Source organism: Diadema antillarum, unplaced genomic scaffold (assembly GCF_040938485.1).
Source record: "Diadema antillarum isolate AM-2024a unplaced genomic scaffold, OU_Dant_1.0 seq00001705_RagTag, whole genome shotgun sequence".
NCBI lineage: Eukaryota > Metazoa > Echinodermata > Echinoidea > Diadematoida > Diadematidae > Diadema > Diadema antillarum.
Window position 1 is genome coordinate 102308 of NW_027272395.1, and position 18395 is coordinate 120702.

At 39.9% G+C, this 18395-nt stretch overlaps 2 protein-coding genes across 2 annotated transcripts in view; one reads left to right on the top strand and one right to left on the bottom strand.

The window, feature by feature from the left end:
- Positions 1-6699, bottom strand: part of LOC139711809 (pre-mRNA-processing factor 40 homolog B-like) — a 41038-nt gene extending 34339 nt beyond the window's left edge. Inside the window, exons 1-2 of the mRNA XM_071623659.1 lie at positions 6657-6699; positions 689-778 (exon numbers count right to left, since the gene is read on the bottom strand). Coding sequence (XP_071479760.1) covers positions 689-778; positions 6657-6662 — 96 coding nt within the window. The 5' untranslated portion in view covers positions 6663-6699. The remainder of the gene's footprint in view (positions 1-688; positions 779-6656) is intronic.
- Positions 6700-7307: 608 nt separating this feature from the next.
- LOC139711810 (uncharacterized) lies at positions 7308-14522 on the top strand. The gene is made up of 5 exons (XM_071623660.1): positions 7308-7409; positions 12082-12537; positions 13054-13165; positions 13541-13608; positions 14263-14522. Exons 1-5 carry the CDS (start codon positions 7308-7310, stop codon positions 14392-14394), a joined length of 870 nt encoding a protein of 289 aa, XP_071479761.1. The 3' UTR covers positions 14395-14522.
- Positions 14523-18395: the final 3873 nt, after the last annotated feature.

The window sequence follows — 18395 nt, forward strand, 5'->3', positions numbered from 1 at the left end:
TCCAACGAAAAAAACAATCAATGTTAATTTGAAAAATCATCAAAATACGGGCCAGTTTGTGATGACGGAGAACGAACTTTCATAAATCTAGAAGGACATAGTCCCTCAAATAGGCCTAAACGTAAATTTCGGAATTCTTACGAACATTTGAGCAGCGAAGTCGGATCGTTGGGGAGTTTATGTCTTCGTATGGTAGCGGAAAATCGCAAAGTGAGAAACGGGAAATTTTCGGAATGGTCACTATACCATGGGGTCAAAACTTCAAGGTCACACAGAATTTGCAAGGGTCAACCGATTATCACCAAAATCTAATCGATTCTTTCCTGTCATTATCCAAACATTCCCTGAACATTTCGTGCAAATCCGTTTACCCGTTCTCTTGTTATCTTGTACACAAACAAACAAACAAACAAACAAACAAACAAACAAACAAACATACAAACAAACAAACAAACAAACAAACAAACAAAAAACAAACAAACAAACAAACAAACAAACAAACAAACAAACAAACATACGGAACCCTTTACATAACCCCCTGCCGATTTTCATCGGCGTGGGTAACAAACAAACTCTATGCCTGTATCAAAGTTGGCAAAACTGTGTCTATAGATATGAGAACAGTTAACTGGCTCTACATTATCAAGTTTTCTATTTGATAATCAACAGTAGCATAGTGTAAGCTTACCCCAAATGGAGGCATCATCATAGGTCCTTGAGGGTTGAAAGGTGGAGGGGGATTACCCCCACCTCCAGGGGGCTGATTACCAGGTCCAGACTAGGAGAGAAGGAGAATCACATTGATAATAAGATACTGTAAACGTGGAAATTTTCGCGGTACATTAATTTTCGCGGATTTCGCGCTACGTTCGGCTCGCGCGAATTCAAAAACGCGCGAATATATCTTCACAATTTTCTATGCACATTTTGAATGGGATGAATTGTGTGCGCTTCATCGATGATACTGCTACGTAGTACAATGTACAGGCATGTTTACGCTGTGCGAAGAGACGATAGATTGCTGTGTACTGTAGCATGCATGTGTGCACCGCACGCACCGATGCTACTTTCCCCGTGACTACGGTACTACAGTCACAGCTGTACTACGTATTTGAGTGCTTGTACTCGCAGTCGAGCCACTCGCTACGTCGCTTGTCGTACACTGGCATAGCAAGCTATGTAGCAGAGGCTTTGGATGAAAGCAGTGAATGTGTACTACAGTAAAGTAACCTGCTGCGGAGCGCGAATTTAAGAACCCGCGAATACGTTTTCGAGCCGCTCAGCGCGAAAAATTAATCGCGCGAAAATATTGACGTTTACAGTATTTGTAAAGGGCTTTACACTGTTATGAATAAATTTACATCATTGGCATTAACACATTCACATTATGCACTTGTCAATGTAATGATGCACCCCACTACCCCCGGACATGGGTGTGTCATGGTCATTTTTTGACTGACCACACGGGGTTTTTGACGGACACCACAGTCACTTTTTTGACGGACAAAACGCTGCAAGTGACGAACACCACAGTCACTTTTTTGACGGACAACACGTTGAAAGTGACGCACACCTCGGTCACTTTTTTGACGGACATCCTCGGTACATTTGACGCACCCCCGTAAATACTGAAACAATTTTTGCATACGTTTTATTCAAGCAATTTCATTTTCTTTCGGTTCGTAAACATAATTTGTAAAAGTTTCGGCAAGTTTCCCTTACCGTGGCCTTGTAAGCACCGTACCGTCATTCACCGTACATCACGCTGCTGCTACGATATTCCGTACAGTAGTATGTATTCTGTGCATGCAATCCATACATGACAATCACATGTGTGCAGATGCGCTGTGTGTGCGCGGCCATTGCTAGTGCGGTGGATGCATACTGCTGCAACGCAGGTACACACCGTCCACGCCACGGCATTCCCGCTCGAGTAGTCGCTGTACGTAGAGATTCGCACAGCTAACAGCGTCGCGCGTCTGGTCGGGCTATCCCGCGAGCAGAAAATGGCATGCGGCAGGCAGTTCTTCTGCTGCCGCTTCTTTTACTGTCAAAAATTCGCCTTTGTCACCACAGAACATTATTTAGACGCACATTGTATTGGAATGTAAACGAACTTTCTTTGATAGCAATGTGTGTTGGTGTTGCCCTCTTATTCCAAAACGCTTCCCGACTTTGATTTTCACTTGCCGCGGGAAAGCGTTCACTGTAATTTCACTCGCGGTACGTGTATCCGGGACTGGTAGCGTGCAAAAATGCGTGCAGTTTTCCATAGCCAAGTGACGTACCATGACGCACCCCTCGGTTCAAAATAATGCGTGTTATTTTCCATAGCCAAGTGACGTACCATGACGCACCCTAGGCTCCTCGGTCAAAATTTTGACCGACAATGATGGGATTTTGACGCACCCCTCGGTCAAAAATTTGACGGACAAAGCTGGTAAAATGACGAACACCTGGGTCACAAATTTGACGGACCAAACGAGGAAATGACGCACCTATGTCCGGGGGGTAGTGGGGTGAGTCATTACATTGACAAGTGCATTAGAAGTTTAGAGATTATTAAAAGAGATCAAGTCCACAATGCTGCACTGTGGAATCTAGCATAGTTATGTCTGTAGAAACTGTGCTTTTGTGAGCAGTTAAATTTTGGCACGGGGAGGTCAAACATGAAGCATGTGCTCTGCTCTGGCAAGGCCCCGTACGTGCAATGACGTTAAAAAAAAAGGCTTCTATTTTGGGAAATTGCATGCGTGTAAATTCCAATAAGGGTGGAAACAGAGTTGCTGGCTTGGCAGAGCCAGAGCAGAGCCAGAGGTCTGTATAGGGGCAAGTCCAAGATAATGCGCGCGTTACGTATGGGACATTCAGAGACTTTTATGACCTGAAAAATAGTGTTAATAGCCTTTGATCATATTGAACTTCATCATGGTGATTGATATCTAGGAGAAGTATAAACATGTAAAAAATTGAGAAAAATGACCTTGACAATTATATTCTAGAAGAGAAAATATGTGCCGTTACGTATGGGACCAGAAAACTTTTGGTTTTTTAAACATTTTTTTCAACCTCAAAACTCTCTGAAAGTATTTCATTCTACAACTTGTAACTCACTGTGATGAAAGTCACAACACTCAAGATTATCACAGGTAAGTTTCATGTCATTAGGAAAAAAGCTCTAATTACAGGTTCTAATGAAAGACAGACATGACGTGTTACGTATGGGACAGTTACGTATGGGACAGTTTGTCCCCCATTCATTTAGTGTGTGAAGAACCATTTTTATGGGTATTTTGCATAATTATTGTAGTAAAATCAGTTTAAACTACTCAAATACTGATCCAGATTGTCAAGGAAACATTATTCCCCAAATATTCACCATCATAATCATGTTCAATCATATTTTTATATTTTTATGACCAACCTGAGTATGCATGCCCTTTGTCCCCCATTCGTTTAGTGTGTGGAGAACCAAGTTTATATGGGTATTTTGCAAAATAATTTTGCAAAATACCCATAAACAAATTTTTGCATAATCATTGAGGTAGAATCAGTTGAAATTACTCAAATGCTGTTCCAGATTGACAAGGGAACAATATTCCCCATATATTTACCATCATAATCATAATTAATCATATTCTATATTTTTTTTTATGACCAACTTGAGTATATATGCCCTATTTTTATCAGGATAGTTACTAACGCACTGAAACATTGAATAGTTTAAAGTGTTTACTTCCATTGATGAAGGGCAGCTTGCCATTTAGTTTCAATAAAAAATGACTTGACACAAGAAATATTAATTTTAATAAATACATGTAAGCAATACCTGCTGCGTGGAACCCCAGTGATCGAGTAGATATATGATGTCTGTCTAGCAGTCAGGTCATTGATTCGAGTCACAACTCAGTATGTATACCCTTGAATTTTGTCGTGGCTACTATTGAAACTGAATAAGGACAATTTGTGTATCACTTGCAATAAAAAGGAATCATTTTACTTTATATATTTTTTTTTATATATCACAAACATTTCAAATTGGATCTCTGTTACATAAACTTTGAATTCCTCTAGTCTTAGGATTGTATGCTCTTTAGTAATTCATATTTAATTGGTTTCCAATCATCTCATTAAATGTTGAAAACTGAATCCCCATTTCTACAAAAACTATACCATCCCTTTAATGCTGATTTTTCATTTTGTATTTTGCCATTTTCCCCTCCCCCTTTCTGAAAATTGTTCAGTCAAGTGCATGCATTGTTTCAAGTGTCTTAAACTCAAAAAGTAGCAACAATGTTGGGATGCTTTCTTCCGGATGATTTACCATTTGTGTACTGAGAGACCTTCCCAGCTAGCTACATGCATTCACATGCAATATGTATGAGGATGTCCCATACATAACGCATTTGTCCCATACGTAACATTATTTCAATGCCTAATAGAATATATTTCTTTTACTGTTTTTTCTTTTTTCTATGGTATTTAATTTCTCTAAACAATAAATTAGAACTTTCCAAAAGGGCATTAAAATATCCTTAGCAATTTCAGAAAAAACCTAAAAAAATGACCTCAATTTGTTACGTATGGGACATCTCATGATAGGACACGAGCTAATTTGCATAATCATTTGCATAATCCCTAAATTTTTATACCAAGTTAAACTATTTGATGAACTTCTTATGTCCACATATTAATCAAATATCATTTGCTTTCCTTTGAATTAATATGAATTTCTATAAATGTCCCATACGTAACGCTGTGTTTCACATTTATGCAAATGAAGCCCTTGAAATTTGCATAAACTTACATAATATCATTTTTTCCTCCATGGAAATCAAAACTTCAACTCATAAGCTTCAAAATGATACCAAACATGTCAACATTGAGCAAAGATGAAATTTTGCCTTCTGAGGGGACCTTATCTTGGACTTGCCCAAAGACGGTCTACTCTCCAAGTGCTTTTCTAGTTTAACGTTAATCAATAATATTCTCGTGACTATTTAACATTGTTAGATCTAACTTGTTAGTCACCCAGTCAGCATGGTCAGCTGGTCAGCGTCAGTAGGGCCTATAACTGTTAGATCTAAATTTATTTAAGTTTAAATTAAAGTTTAACTCCATAACCATAATGCTAAATTTATCTCTTAACTAAATTAAACCATGAGTGACCATGTTAATAACAACACACAGATTATTATCGAGTGGGGTCTACACCACAAATCAGTTCGGGAAACCCACTCACAAGGGGGGTCCCTCCTTATAAGTAACCCGTCCCCCTTATAAGTAACCCCGTCCCCCTTATAAGTAACCCCCGGGGTTGACCGAAAGATCGGTCTGTATCTGTCCGTCGGGGAATGTTCCGCGGAGACTGCGTCTGGCTTCACGGATCCCCTCCGTATACAGACCGAAGTCAATGATGCCAGCTACTGTGTGGCAGTGGCGCACAGATAAAACGTTACGATAAACCAAATTACAGGCAGCTTTTTTACATTCAAACAAGTTTGACATGATATGACACATTATGCAGCAATATTTGGGGTTAATTTCTCACATTTTGCAATCGAAATACTCACAGTAACGCGGTTATAATGCAGAAATTTTATCCATATCGCAACATTGCCGTTCGCTAGCTGTAAGTCGCCATTTTGAATCTGTAAACCAATCACATGCGAGGTACTTTATTAAGTAAAAAAAACACTTAGAAACTACCTCGCATGTGATTGGCTAATAGATTCATACTGTATGTTTCTGCAGTTTGAACGTGACGACGCGACGGGCTGGTTGATGTGTGTTTTGCGTTGAAAATTCGACCGAAATATTGGATTATTCATTAATCTGGTGAGTGTAGTCTATTCTTGAATAGTTGATTTAACTATTCAAGCTTAAATTTGCCGACCTAGGGCCGTGAATTAGACGCAATCGAGAAGGGTGAGGTACCTCACCCAATTTTCCATAGAGACAGTGGTTAAGAACATCCACACAGCAATGGGTACTACAACCTTCCGTCTGTCTACGGAGGACGGCGTTAATGGCAAAATACAAAAGAGTCCTCCGGACAGACGGATCTTTCTGTCTACCCCCGGGGCACCCCTTATACGGAGTCTCCACGCTTTTTTGCAATGCAACGCGAAAATGAAAGGACTGCGGCAATTCGCTTGATTATGTCCATAAAGCTTCACAAGTTTCCTAGTTACTCACGAAATTTGAGCAAAATCGCAGACTCAGTCGCCACGTCTGCACTCAAGCATTGCCGCGCCGCCGCGCCTGGCGACACTCACGCCAGTAATCGCTCGCATTTCAGCATTCGCATGGGTCGTTTGACATCGCATTTAAATCCATGATTTTAGATATGATGCCTCAAACCGATTTTGCTCAAATTTCGTGAGTAACTAGGAAACTTGTGAAGCTTTATGGACATAATCAAGCGAATTGCCGCAGTCCTTTCATTTTCGCGTTGCATTGCAAAAAAGCGTGGAGACTCCTTATAAGGGGTGCCCCGGGGGTTACTTATAAAGGGGGACGGGGTTACTTATAAGGGGGACGGGTTACTTATAAGGAGGGGCCCCCGTTGTGAGTGGGTTTCCCGAACTGAAATACGCTCAACATAAAATATGCAACGGTGGCAAAAAGTTAAACGGTATTTATTTGTACATTACCATCATATATCGTCAGTCAAGCACAAGTCGAGAGTCTTGACTACGCGTAGGTAGGCCAGGCCTAGGCCTACCGCGTAACTAACGGGTTAGGCCTAGACGAAAAAGTGAAGAATGGAGCTATGGAGGGACGCGATGATGATGCTATTCAGAATGGCTCCGCTCCACCACACTCCAATAAATGCATAAATCGCCTCGTTTTTACACTAACTTGGAGAGACTATTATTGACGACTGGCCTACTGCTGATCTGCTGATAGACGGAGTTTACCGGCCTCCTCGCCTCCTCATCCTCGACGCTAATCAAACGCCGTGTCACGTAAATTCTAACGAGTTTACGTAGGCCTATTTTCTACATGCATGATGCTCAACCAACAACCAACGTGCGTGCGTGCAAGCAACACGATAGGCGGCGCGGCGGCGGCAGTGCAAAGATCAAGAAAAGCAGTAGCTTTTTTAGTTGGCTTGTACAGTTATTGTTATCGCAATGTGAGTTAAGAATTAAATTTTTAATCAATCTATGACTTTCCTTCTTTTTAAAAATCTATACATAAAAAAATAATAATTTTTGTCTTAAAAATAAGAATTTGATATTTTGAATCAAATATTAATTTACATTTTAAAGAAACTTAAACGAGCCGGAACAATTGACAAGATGTCAGCCCCCGTGAGGACTTCGTCCAGAATAAAGGAGAGAAAAAGTAAAATAGTGCCCAACGACAAAGATGTGAGCACGCCCAATCGGAAAAGGAAGAATGTAGGTTTCTATTTTTGTAAATAATTACGCCTAAAACTGCTAAAAGATGATAAATTTGACTGTTTGAAAATGCGTAGTCCCGCTAATTAAAAATAGTGTGCTGCCCACCACCCTCATTGGGATACTTGCGAGTACGAGTCGAGTGTATTGTAGTTTAATAGTGCCGCTGTTGAAAATAAACCGGTACATTGGGCAACACTAATAGGGGCACACCTTCACATACAAGCTGCGGTCATACTGGCAAAACTTCTCGAACTTTAAGATTTCGAAAATGGGATCCAGTCTGAATAAATTTACAACCAAACGTAGGGTGGGACATCCAATTACCGGACGCTTTTTTTCGTGGCTTTGATTTCCGTACTCATTGGATGAAATTTCGGCTAAAAATAACACCACTTATTCACAGACTCCTGGAAATCACGAATTCAGCCAACTTATGTCAATTCTTCGTTCCAGTTTTTAGAAAATATGCTTCAAACATACCCCTCTAAAAATAGTTGTTTTTTGCGCGGTGCTAAATCGCATTGTATTACCGGACGCGATTTTCGTAATCGAATAATGGAGGTCTTTCGCACCTAGTCCTTGCACCAGAATCATAATTCATCCCACAAATCACCGTACACATTCTCACCGAGCGGATGACAGAGAAAAAATCGGCAAATGAGGCTCAAATTTCGTATTTTACGGTAAAATGTCTGTCTTGAACATTTTGAACAGTTCACGCAATAAAACCTTGTGAGAAATCGACAACTGGTTAGACTCTATACTTCTAGTTTACGTGCTTTGTCTATAGGAGCTGCACGCGCGGGTGATGAGCTGCGGGCCCCTTAGCGCACAACTATTCCGCATCGTTCGCGTTTGAGGACGATAGCTACAAATTTCCGATATCGATCAGTGAACTTTTGCTTTTATCGGAATCTTCAGCATTTTTCCTGTATGTGAGTGGGATTTCATAGAATTTCAGTCGTGAAATGTGATTCAAACATGCATAAATATTAACTATGAAGAGGTGCGGGTCACTCAACTATAAATTTGAGGTAAAATGTGAATTTTTTCGTGTTTTTAAATTTGTATGTGGCGTTTTTTTTTGCGATTTCGGTCCACACAAAGTTCTGTGAGGCTAATCTACGAAGTCTCGCGCGTACAGAATGTCATTAGTACGCAAAAATGTGCGTGTCCGATAATACCATGCGTCCGGCACTCCCTAAAAACTACTCGCGAAATTTCTTGCAAAATTTCACACTGTAAATTACTGACCACTGAAAGTCAAAACTTGAAAAATTTCCCATCTTGTCATATCCCCACAAATCTCGAAGTTTCTGCAGCCTGGGGGCATTTCATGAAGGAACTTGTCGGATAAAATGTCCCATAAGTCAATTTCTATATCCGACAAGTTCAGACTAAAGAATTTCTCAAAACTTGTCGGATATAATTGACTTGTCAGATATTTTATCCGACAAGTTCCTTCATGAAACCCTCCCTTGGGGGGCATTTCATGAAGCAATTTTTCAGATATTTCGTCTGACAAACTGTTAAAAGCTACTGAAATCCTTGCTTCTGGGGAGCATTTCATGAAGCGTTTTGTCAGATATTTCGTCTGACAAAATGTTAAAAGCTACTGAAATCCTTGCTTCTGATTGGTTGAGAGCAAATTTGTCCGACAAGTTGTCGGACAAAAATGCTTCATGAAATGCCCCCCTGAACTCAGCACAGCTGAAACTTCTACAAGTTTGTCACATGACTGGTCCACGATCCACTTCTTATCTGTGGTGTCTAAAGCTGTCGCGTCAGGTGGCCTGCCTGCTCCATGCACTTTTCTTCTTTATTGCATTGTGCATGATCACGACGCAGATGCGCACCAGTTACCCAAACTTCGAGAGCTTATCGAGGACTGAAACTTTAAGAAGTTTGGCTGCCAGTGTGAATGGATGAGCAAACTTCGTAAAGTGTTCTCAAATTTTTGCCAGTGTGACTGTGGCTACAGAGACTCCAACCCCAAGCATAAACTGGTCTGGATATTATCCTGTATTGAAATAGCCTGGACCCTCGAGCAAACTCAGTCCAGGAGTTTCTACTCGGTCACTGCTGGGTGAGAAGACTAAGTAACTATAGCTTGTGGTGTCACATGTGTACAACAATATAAAGAAAATATAAAGAAAAATCAACATTTGTATTTTCACTTTTCTCGCATAATTTGAACATTTGACTTACCTCTTTCAGAAGGCAGGGGAAATAACATTGCCCTTAACATACTTGTATGTCAGTGACAAGTCAAGGAAATGTGCACTTTAATCAAAAAATAAAATTTTGTAAAATTCTCTTTATTGTTTCCTTATAACGTTCTACGCATAACATCATACACTGTAGTAGTCTTCTCATCCAGCAGTGACTGGGCAGATACTTAAAAAATTCATAACTTTTGAACAGATTGTCAGATTTTCCCCCAACTTTCACTGATCACGTTCTACTAATATTGCTGCATTCACTCAATCCACATCGTTGATGAAGGTGGACTTGTCCTTTAATTCCGCTGTCCACTAGCCTTTGGGCACCTTTCATGCTAGCATCCCACTGTATCCAGTGCAGACAGCGTGCAAGCCATGCACATAAAATGCCATGTACAGAAATCCCATGTGCATGCACATGCTTGCCCTAAAAATCCCACAGCTTTGCATGGCTTGTGGGCTGTCTGCGCTGCCTGACAGTGATTCTCTCGGGAATTTTAGGTTCATAGGGTCAAAGTACAAGGTTCAAAGGCCAGGTAAAAATTCTAACAATATACGATTTAATACAAAAATTACACGTTTTCTTCATACCTTGAAAATTACTCAATGCATAAACTTATAAAAGGGTCAAAAGTTAAGTGAAAGTCCTCAATTCTCCAAGTACATGCTCTCTTAGAAAATTATAGCCATTCATCCAATTTAACCTAGTTCAAGGAAAGTGAACATTCAACTCATTTGTGACAAGCATGTCATTTTAATATTTTGCCAATTATGTGAAACTGTCATCACACATTGTCAAGGCGTAATATAGACCTGTTAGGAGAATGCAAGCAAGCTCAAGGTTGCCAGAACAAGGACAACACTGGATGTGCCCATGGCAATGCAAGACACTTTTTCTTATGGCTTCATGACAGTCAAATGACTATTCTGTTTGTTTCATTGTGTTTTACATACCTGGTAATCCATTTTTTTTTTCTCAATTTGTGAATCGTGTATTGCTTTAACTTTGTATACAAATACAATTTCAAATTCTAAGCTGTGAAAACTTTTGTAATTGCATGTGTTACTCTCACTAGTGTTCTAAATGCACAAGTAAGGTACTCATGACAGTATAGTATAGTCATGACACTCTCCCCCTCCCCCTTTGTTGTCCCCGCCGAACGAGTTCGAGCAGGGGACTATGAAACGGGCTCCGTACGTGTGTGTGTCCGTGTGTCTGTCCGTCCGTCCGTCTGTCTGTCTGTGCGTCCGTGTGTGATCAAAATGTTCAATTTGCTACTTCTCTGTCATTTATGAGCCAATTTTGATTCTGTTTGCTTTATATGATAGCACTACATGGGAGCTTTGAAACTTCTACACAGAATTTCAGTTGTGACCTTTGACCTTGACCTTTGACCTATATTGTACATTTTGCTTCAAAATGCTACTCCTTCGCCATTTCTAACCCGATTTCGATTCCGTTTGCTTTATGTGATGGCACTAGGTGAGGGCTTCAAAACTTCTACACAGAATTTTGACCTTTGACTTCTTTGACCTTTGACCTTGATTTTTGACCTTTATTGTACATTGGCTACAAAATGCTACTCCTTCGCCATTTCTAACCCGATTTCGATTCCGTTTGCTTCATGTGAAGGCACTAGGTGAGGGCTTCAAAACTTCTACACAGAATTTTGACCTTTGACTTCTTTGACCTTTGACCTTGATTTTTGACCTGCATTGTACATTTTGCTACAAAATGCTAAGTAAACACTCCTTTGCCATTTCTAACCCAATTTCATTTCCATTTGCTTTTTGTGATGGCACTAGGTGAGGGCTTCAAAACTTCTACAAAGAATTTTGACCGTTGACTTCTTTGACCTTTGACCTTGATTTTTGACCTACAATGTATGTTGTACATTGGCTACAAAATGCTCCTCCTTTGCCATTTCTAACCCGATTTCGATTCCGTTTTCTTTATGTGATGGCACTAGGTGAGGGCTTCAAAACTTCTACACAGAATTTTGACCTTTGACTTCTTTGACCTTTGACCTTGATTTTTGACCTATATTGTACATTGGCTACAAAATGCTACTCCTTCGCCATTTCTAACCCGATTTCGATTCCGTTTGCTTTTTGTGATGGCACTAGGTGAGGGCTTCAAAACTTCTACACAGAATTTTGACCGTTGACTTCTTTGACCTTTGACCTTGATTTTTGACCTATATTGTACATTGGCTACAAAATGCTACTCCTTCGCCATTTCTAACCCGATTTCGATTCCGTTTGCTTTTTGTGATGGCACTAGGTGAGGGCTTCAAAACTTCTACAAAGAATTTTGACCGTTGACTTCTTTGACCTTTGACCTTGATTTTTTACCGATATTGTACATTTTGCTACTAAATGCTACTTCCGGCGGGGACATATTTTACGCACCGCGTAATTTCTACTTTTCCTTGTTCTCTTTGCAGACAAAAGAAGAAACTTCTGCTGGGCCGCAAATCTCCCCCATCAGTGCCAAAAAGCATGCAGGGCCAACACTGGCTGCACCCAGTCCTGGTCGCCTGGCCAGTACACCTGCCGGTGCACCCTCCAACACCCAAACAACCAGACCAACCGCTCCTGCCACAAGTGTATCCCTGCCTCCTGGCAATGTTGCAGCCCCTTCCACTACAACAACCATGTCCACCAGATCATCTCACAGGCTCGCCCCACGGGAGGATGCATCGGCCGACCCGCCAAAACAAGGCCAGTTGGCAACTTCTCTGTCTTCATCTAAGTCAACCACTGTTCCCACCACCAGCGCTCAGAGCTTGGACACGGCGGGTGTTCCAGCAGGAAAGAATTTAACCGCTTCTTCACTCGCCCTCGAGCCTCAGCAGCCCACATTGCCACCCACTCACATTTTTAAGAATCCAAATTTCACAGTAAGTACAGTGACCGTTCCTGTTGATTTTCTGAAAGCAGTGTATTGTTGACAAACCAGTGAGCCAAGTAGACACTCTGCCATTCAATATGGGCCTTTCTACATGCAGAATTTCTATAACAATGAAATATGAAACCATAGGAATATTTTTAATCTTTGCTCAGTTTAAAAGAAATAAAAAGATGATTTATAGATTGCAAAAACAATACAATGCTGAGGGAATTTGACTTTGGTAATGAAGATATGCTTCTTTACTGGAACAATTTGTCAATCAGTGTTTATGAGAGGGGGATCTATTTATTGCTCTTTATGTACCATATATTGCATTTCACATCTGCAATGTTCTAGAAATCTTTTTATTTTTCTTGCAATCATTTGTTAATATGTGAATATATTATTTGCACGAGACAATATGATGACTTCTTTGATTCTCCTTCACCAGTTGTGATGTCAGATAAATTCTAATTGAGGAAAAAAAGAAAAAAAAAAACATGCTGTTTTACTCATGTCTTTACAGCATTCCAGTAGAGGAGGCACATCAACTGGGAAGAAAACAAGAACATGGAAAACACTAAAGCAGATCATTGCATCGGAGCGAGCACAACTTCACAGACCAATAGGTTCAACATGTAAGAACCAGTACTTGCACTTATTTTTTTTTTTTCATGCTGCTTTCATTACTGATTAAATATTCTCAGTGTTTCTACTGAAGAAGACTGCATTTCATATCAAAGCATTCGCATAGCTTCTATTTGTGTCTTGCACTTGAAACCCTTTTAGAGATACTGTTGATTTTGAGAAATCATATGGTGTCGTAACTAAGCATCAACACCTATCTAATTTGTCTGTTGCCAGTATCACAGAGCACTTTTTTTTTCATTTCTGCTGAAGGAAGTGTTCATATTTTGCATACAAGACCAGAAAGCATGTTTCAAGAGTATGAACTCATTCATGCTAGTACCTTCATTCTAATTACGTGTTATTCTCCTCTATGCATTACCCAGATAGCAGCATTGATGCGCCTCCTTCAATGAAACCACCAAAGAAGTATTCTGATATTTCAGGCTTACCAGTGAGTATTACATTGTGTTGTTGCAGGTGTATTTCGTTTGTGCCACAGATGTTACCAAACTGCACATACTAACATACACAGAAATAAGTGTATAGATTTATGCCCTGCATACCTCATTGCTCTTCACCATACTCCAGACTCTAATGAACCATAGGATGAGAATATCTGGCATTATAATTTTTGTAAATTTTCTCCTACTTGTACTTAAGCAAAAATGAATAGATATATTAAAGAATAGAAATTAAGAAAAAATATTTTAAGCAAAAATGGACAGATATATTAAAGAATAGAAATTAATAAAATAATATAGATATTAGGCCATAATATTGCAAAGGGACCAACTACCCATTCCTTCCTTTGGTCATGTGAATATAAATGAATGGTCCAAGTACAAATTGATTTTGTCTGGTTATGTGGTCTCAATAATGCACAGAAATTTAGAGTAGCAGATAATGCATAATATTGTAACTAAAAGAGTTTCATTCTCTCTCACTTTTCTCATATTTCTCTGTCTCCTTCGATTTTTGTTTATATCTATATATTTTATATTCCTAGTTTCTTTCTGTATCTTCATATCTATTGTAAGTATGCATGCACCTCTCCCTGTGTAACTTTTATCTTTTTCTTTTATTTCTTGGCACATTTGCCCTCAAGGCAAAGTACACAGATCCAAGGACAAAGCTTCGGTATGCCACCACTGAAGAGTTTGCTCAGCTTAGGATGTTGCCAACGGACATTGTAAATGGACTACTAGCTTTGAGGAGAGCAAATATTGATGTACAGTGACCATTTCCTATTTGTCAGAGATGAAAAGAGCACAATGGATTGGACTGAATTGTTTGCTGAAGCTGAAGTTTAGAAGTTATTAGAGGAATTCATGTTACGCATCTCATAAAAAAAAAAGTACATTTAGAGAGCTGGAAAAAGCAGGATGGTTGGGAGGTACTATTTTCTGATTTTTGTATATGTGGGTTCATGTAGTACTTTTATAAGTTCAAGGAATAATTATTGCTTCTTCAGAATTCATAATCACAATTTTTAGCTCACCTGAGCCAAAGGCTCAAGTGAGCTATTGCGATCGCCCTTCGTCCGGCGTCCGTCGTGCGTCGTGCGTCGTGCGTCGTGCGTCGTCCGTCGTCCGTCGTCCGTCGTCCGTCGTCCGTCGTGCGTCGTGCGTAAACTTTTTACATTTTCATCTTCTTCTTGAAAACCCCAGGACCGATTTTCATCAAACTTGGCAGGTAGCATCCCTAGGGGGTTAGGAACTCAATTTGTTAAAATGGGCACCATGCCCCACCCAGGGGGCCCCCAGGGGGGCCCAAACCCCCCAAAATTAAGGAATCTGTAAAAATCTTCTTCTCTAGAACCAGAAGTGATAGAGCTAAGTTAATACTATGAGTTAGTAGATTGATGACTGTAGTTTCAAGTTTGTTCATGGCAGAATCAGGGGTGCCCCCCTTTGGGACCCAGGGGAGTGCGGTGGGGAAGGGTTCTAATGGGGCCTAAATTGTACATTTTCATCTTCTTCTTGAGAACCCCATGACCCATTTTCACCAAACTTGGCAGGTAGCATCCCTAGGGGGTTAAGAACTCAATTTGTTAAAATGGGCACCATGCCCCACCCAGGGGGCCCCAGGGGGCCCAAACCCCCCAAAATGAAGGAATCCGCAAAAATCTTCTTCTCTAGAACCAGAAGTGATAGAGCTAAGTTAATACTATGAGTTAGTACATTGATGACTGTAGTTTCAAGTTTGTTCATGGCAGAATCAGGGGTGCCCCCTTGGGACCCAGGGGAGGGGGTGAGGAGGGGTCCTAATGGGGCCTAAATTGTACATTTTTATCTTCTTCTTGAGAACCCCATGACCCATTTTCACCAAACTTGGCAGGTAGCATCCCTAGGGGGTTAGGATCTCAATTTGTTAAAATGGGCACCATGCCACACCCAGGGGGCCCCCAGGGGTCCCAAACCCCCCAAATGAAGGAATCTTTATAAATCTTCTCTAGAATCAAAAGTTATAGAGCTGAGATAATACTACAAGTTTGTTCATAGGAGATCCAGGGGTGCCCCTCTTGGGTAGGGGGGGGGGGGGGAGGGGGGGGGGGGGTGGTTGGAAGGGTCCAAATGGGGGCCTGGTTGGAAGGGTCCAAATGGGGGCCTGAATTGTACATTTTCATCTTCTTCCTGAAAACCTCATGATGGATTTTTGTCAAACTTGGCAGGTAGCATCCCTAGGGGTCAATATCTCAATTTATCAAAATGGGCACCATGCCCCACCCAGAGGGCCCCAGGGGGCCCCAATCCCCCCAAATTAAGGAATCTTAAAAAAATGGGCCCTTGATATTGTACATTTTCATCTTCTACTTGAGAATGCCTGGTCAAATTGTGGTAGAGCTGTGAATGATTTAGATTAGTGACTGCGTGAAAGGTGAACTTGCGATACTCAGGTGAGCGCTAGACCTGCGGGTCTCTTGTTTAAAGAAATGATGAGAGCATAGTCAAATGGACATGTTTTCTCTCTTTTTTGGGGGGGAGGGGGATTGAAGGGAAACATTGTTGTCCAGGGTTCATAAATGTTGTGTGATAGTAAGTAGTCAAATCAGCACAGGTTTAGATCTCTTGAGTTGATAAGACATGAATTCGGATATGATGTTGTGCTGTCCAGTTGGTTGCCTTGATGCAGTAAAATGCATAGGGAAGTGTTCATGTTGATCCTTTCAAGGTGGTAGGTCCTTGCAGTGTTACTGGCATTGCATTCATGAAAGTTGGCAGCAGTGATGAGAGTTAGATAAAAGATAAAAAAACATGAACTGACAGCACGTAGGGGTCGGTTACACACACACACTGGAAACTCGAGCGTAATACTGACCCCTTGCAGGTCACAGCGTACCACAGGAAAAAAAAGAAAAAAACTCAATGATATTACTTCATTTGATTTGGTTTGAATGTATGACCACTGAGGAAGCATTGAAAGGATCACACAATGAGGACAGGGTGCCTTGCCCTAGGACGGAACCGCTTCAGCAAGGGGACTTGAACCATGGACCTCGTGATATATATACGGGTAGTCAGTGGTCTTATTCATTGAACCACAACAGCTGAAGTCGTGGGAACAGCAACATCTAAGTGTACCTTTCATTGTGATGTGTTGAGGATAAAGTGCCCAGTTTATACAACTGTATAGTTTTGAAATGAAAAAAAAAGAAATGTTGTTGCCAATTTTCAAAGTATGAATTTGAGCACACAGCTCTTGCTCCATGTATCATGTTCATCAACAAGTTCAGCTTCATTTTTTTTTTTCAGCTTTCATGCAAGATTGCTACTATTGTAGATACAGTGGACTCCTGTTATAACGAAGTCCGTGTGACTGGCAATTTTCTTTCGTTATATCAAAATTTCATTATAACCGAATAAATGAACAATAAAAATACATAGAGTGGATAATGTTGCGGCCTGAATTTTTACTTCGTTGTAACCAGAATTTCGTTGTAACCAGAATTTCGTTGTAACCATGTTTGTTATAACGGGAGTGCACTGTAATGTAACATTGACAAAAATAAAATCTGTAAAAAAATATGAAGAATGAATTGCCAGCTTTTCTTTGTCAAGAGAATTACCTGTAGAGGAGAACCGCAATATAATGAGGCTGGATATAGCAAGATACCTGATATAGCAAGGTAATTTTGCAGGCCCTATTCCTTCTGTATTCTTATCATTATTGTTTTTGTTTTTGTTTATGTTTTTGTTTTTGTTTTTGTTTTTGTTTATGTTTTTGTTTTTGTTTTTGTTTTTGTTTTTCATTGCATGCACAGATCTGCCAGTGTATTATATGTATTTGTTTTGATAGACTGATGTATGGGTGGATGGATTGATAGATATTATAGATAGATAGGTTAGATAGATACAACGAACTGTAGATACCAAGGTGTATGAATAAACTTATATTCTAAAATGGATGAATAACAGAAATTTTTATGTTAGGTTTGCAATTATACTGTGTCAAACATACTTGTAAACACACACATTCACATATGCACTCACATGTTCTGATTAGGCTATAAACAAACCAATGGTTCAACTCCAGAAGAGAATTGAATACACTGCAATGACATGAATAGTACCCATGGAACAAATTGTACATTGATTTTTTTTTTCTTTCCCTTTTTTGCAGCATATTGTTCTTCTGTGATGAAATTAAAAAAACAACAACATACAAACGAGCAAATGAAAGAACAAACCAGGGCCCCGTTTCATAAAACTTGTTATCAGTGACAAGTTGTCATAGTTGTTATAAGCTACTGAAATTCTTGCATCTGATTGGCTATAAGACCAAATTTGTCACAGAAATGTGGCAGTTGTCACTGATAACAAGTTTTATGAAACGGGACCCAGGATTTGGGTTCAGCAGATTATCTTCAATAATCTAGCTGGAACATTTTAATAGGCTATGATACAAATTTTAGAGTTCAATCAACATTTTTTTTTTTTTAATGGGTGTATGGGCATGTCAGAGTGTGTGTATGTGGGTGCATGTGGGTGTTAATGCATGTGTTTATTACATACCCAGCATGTTTGTTTTACCTTGAATTTGCCTTCTAGATTGATATTTCTAATTTACAGATTTTTTTTTCTTGGTTCCTTGATAAGTTTCAATAAATTTACAAAGATTAATTAGAACTAGAAATACCAAATAGATATACACATCAAACCAACACCAAGACATACAGGTAGATGATGATGATGATGATGATGATGATGATGATGATGATGATGATGATGTCACAGCAAC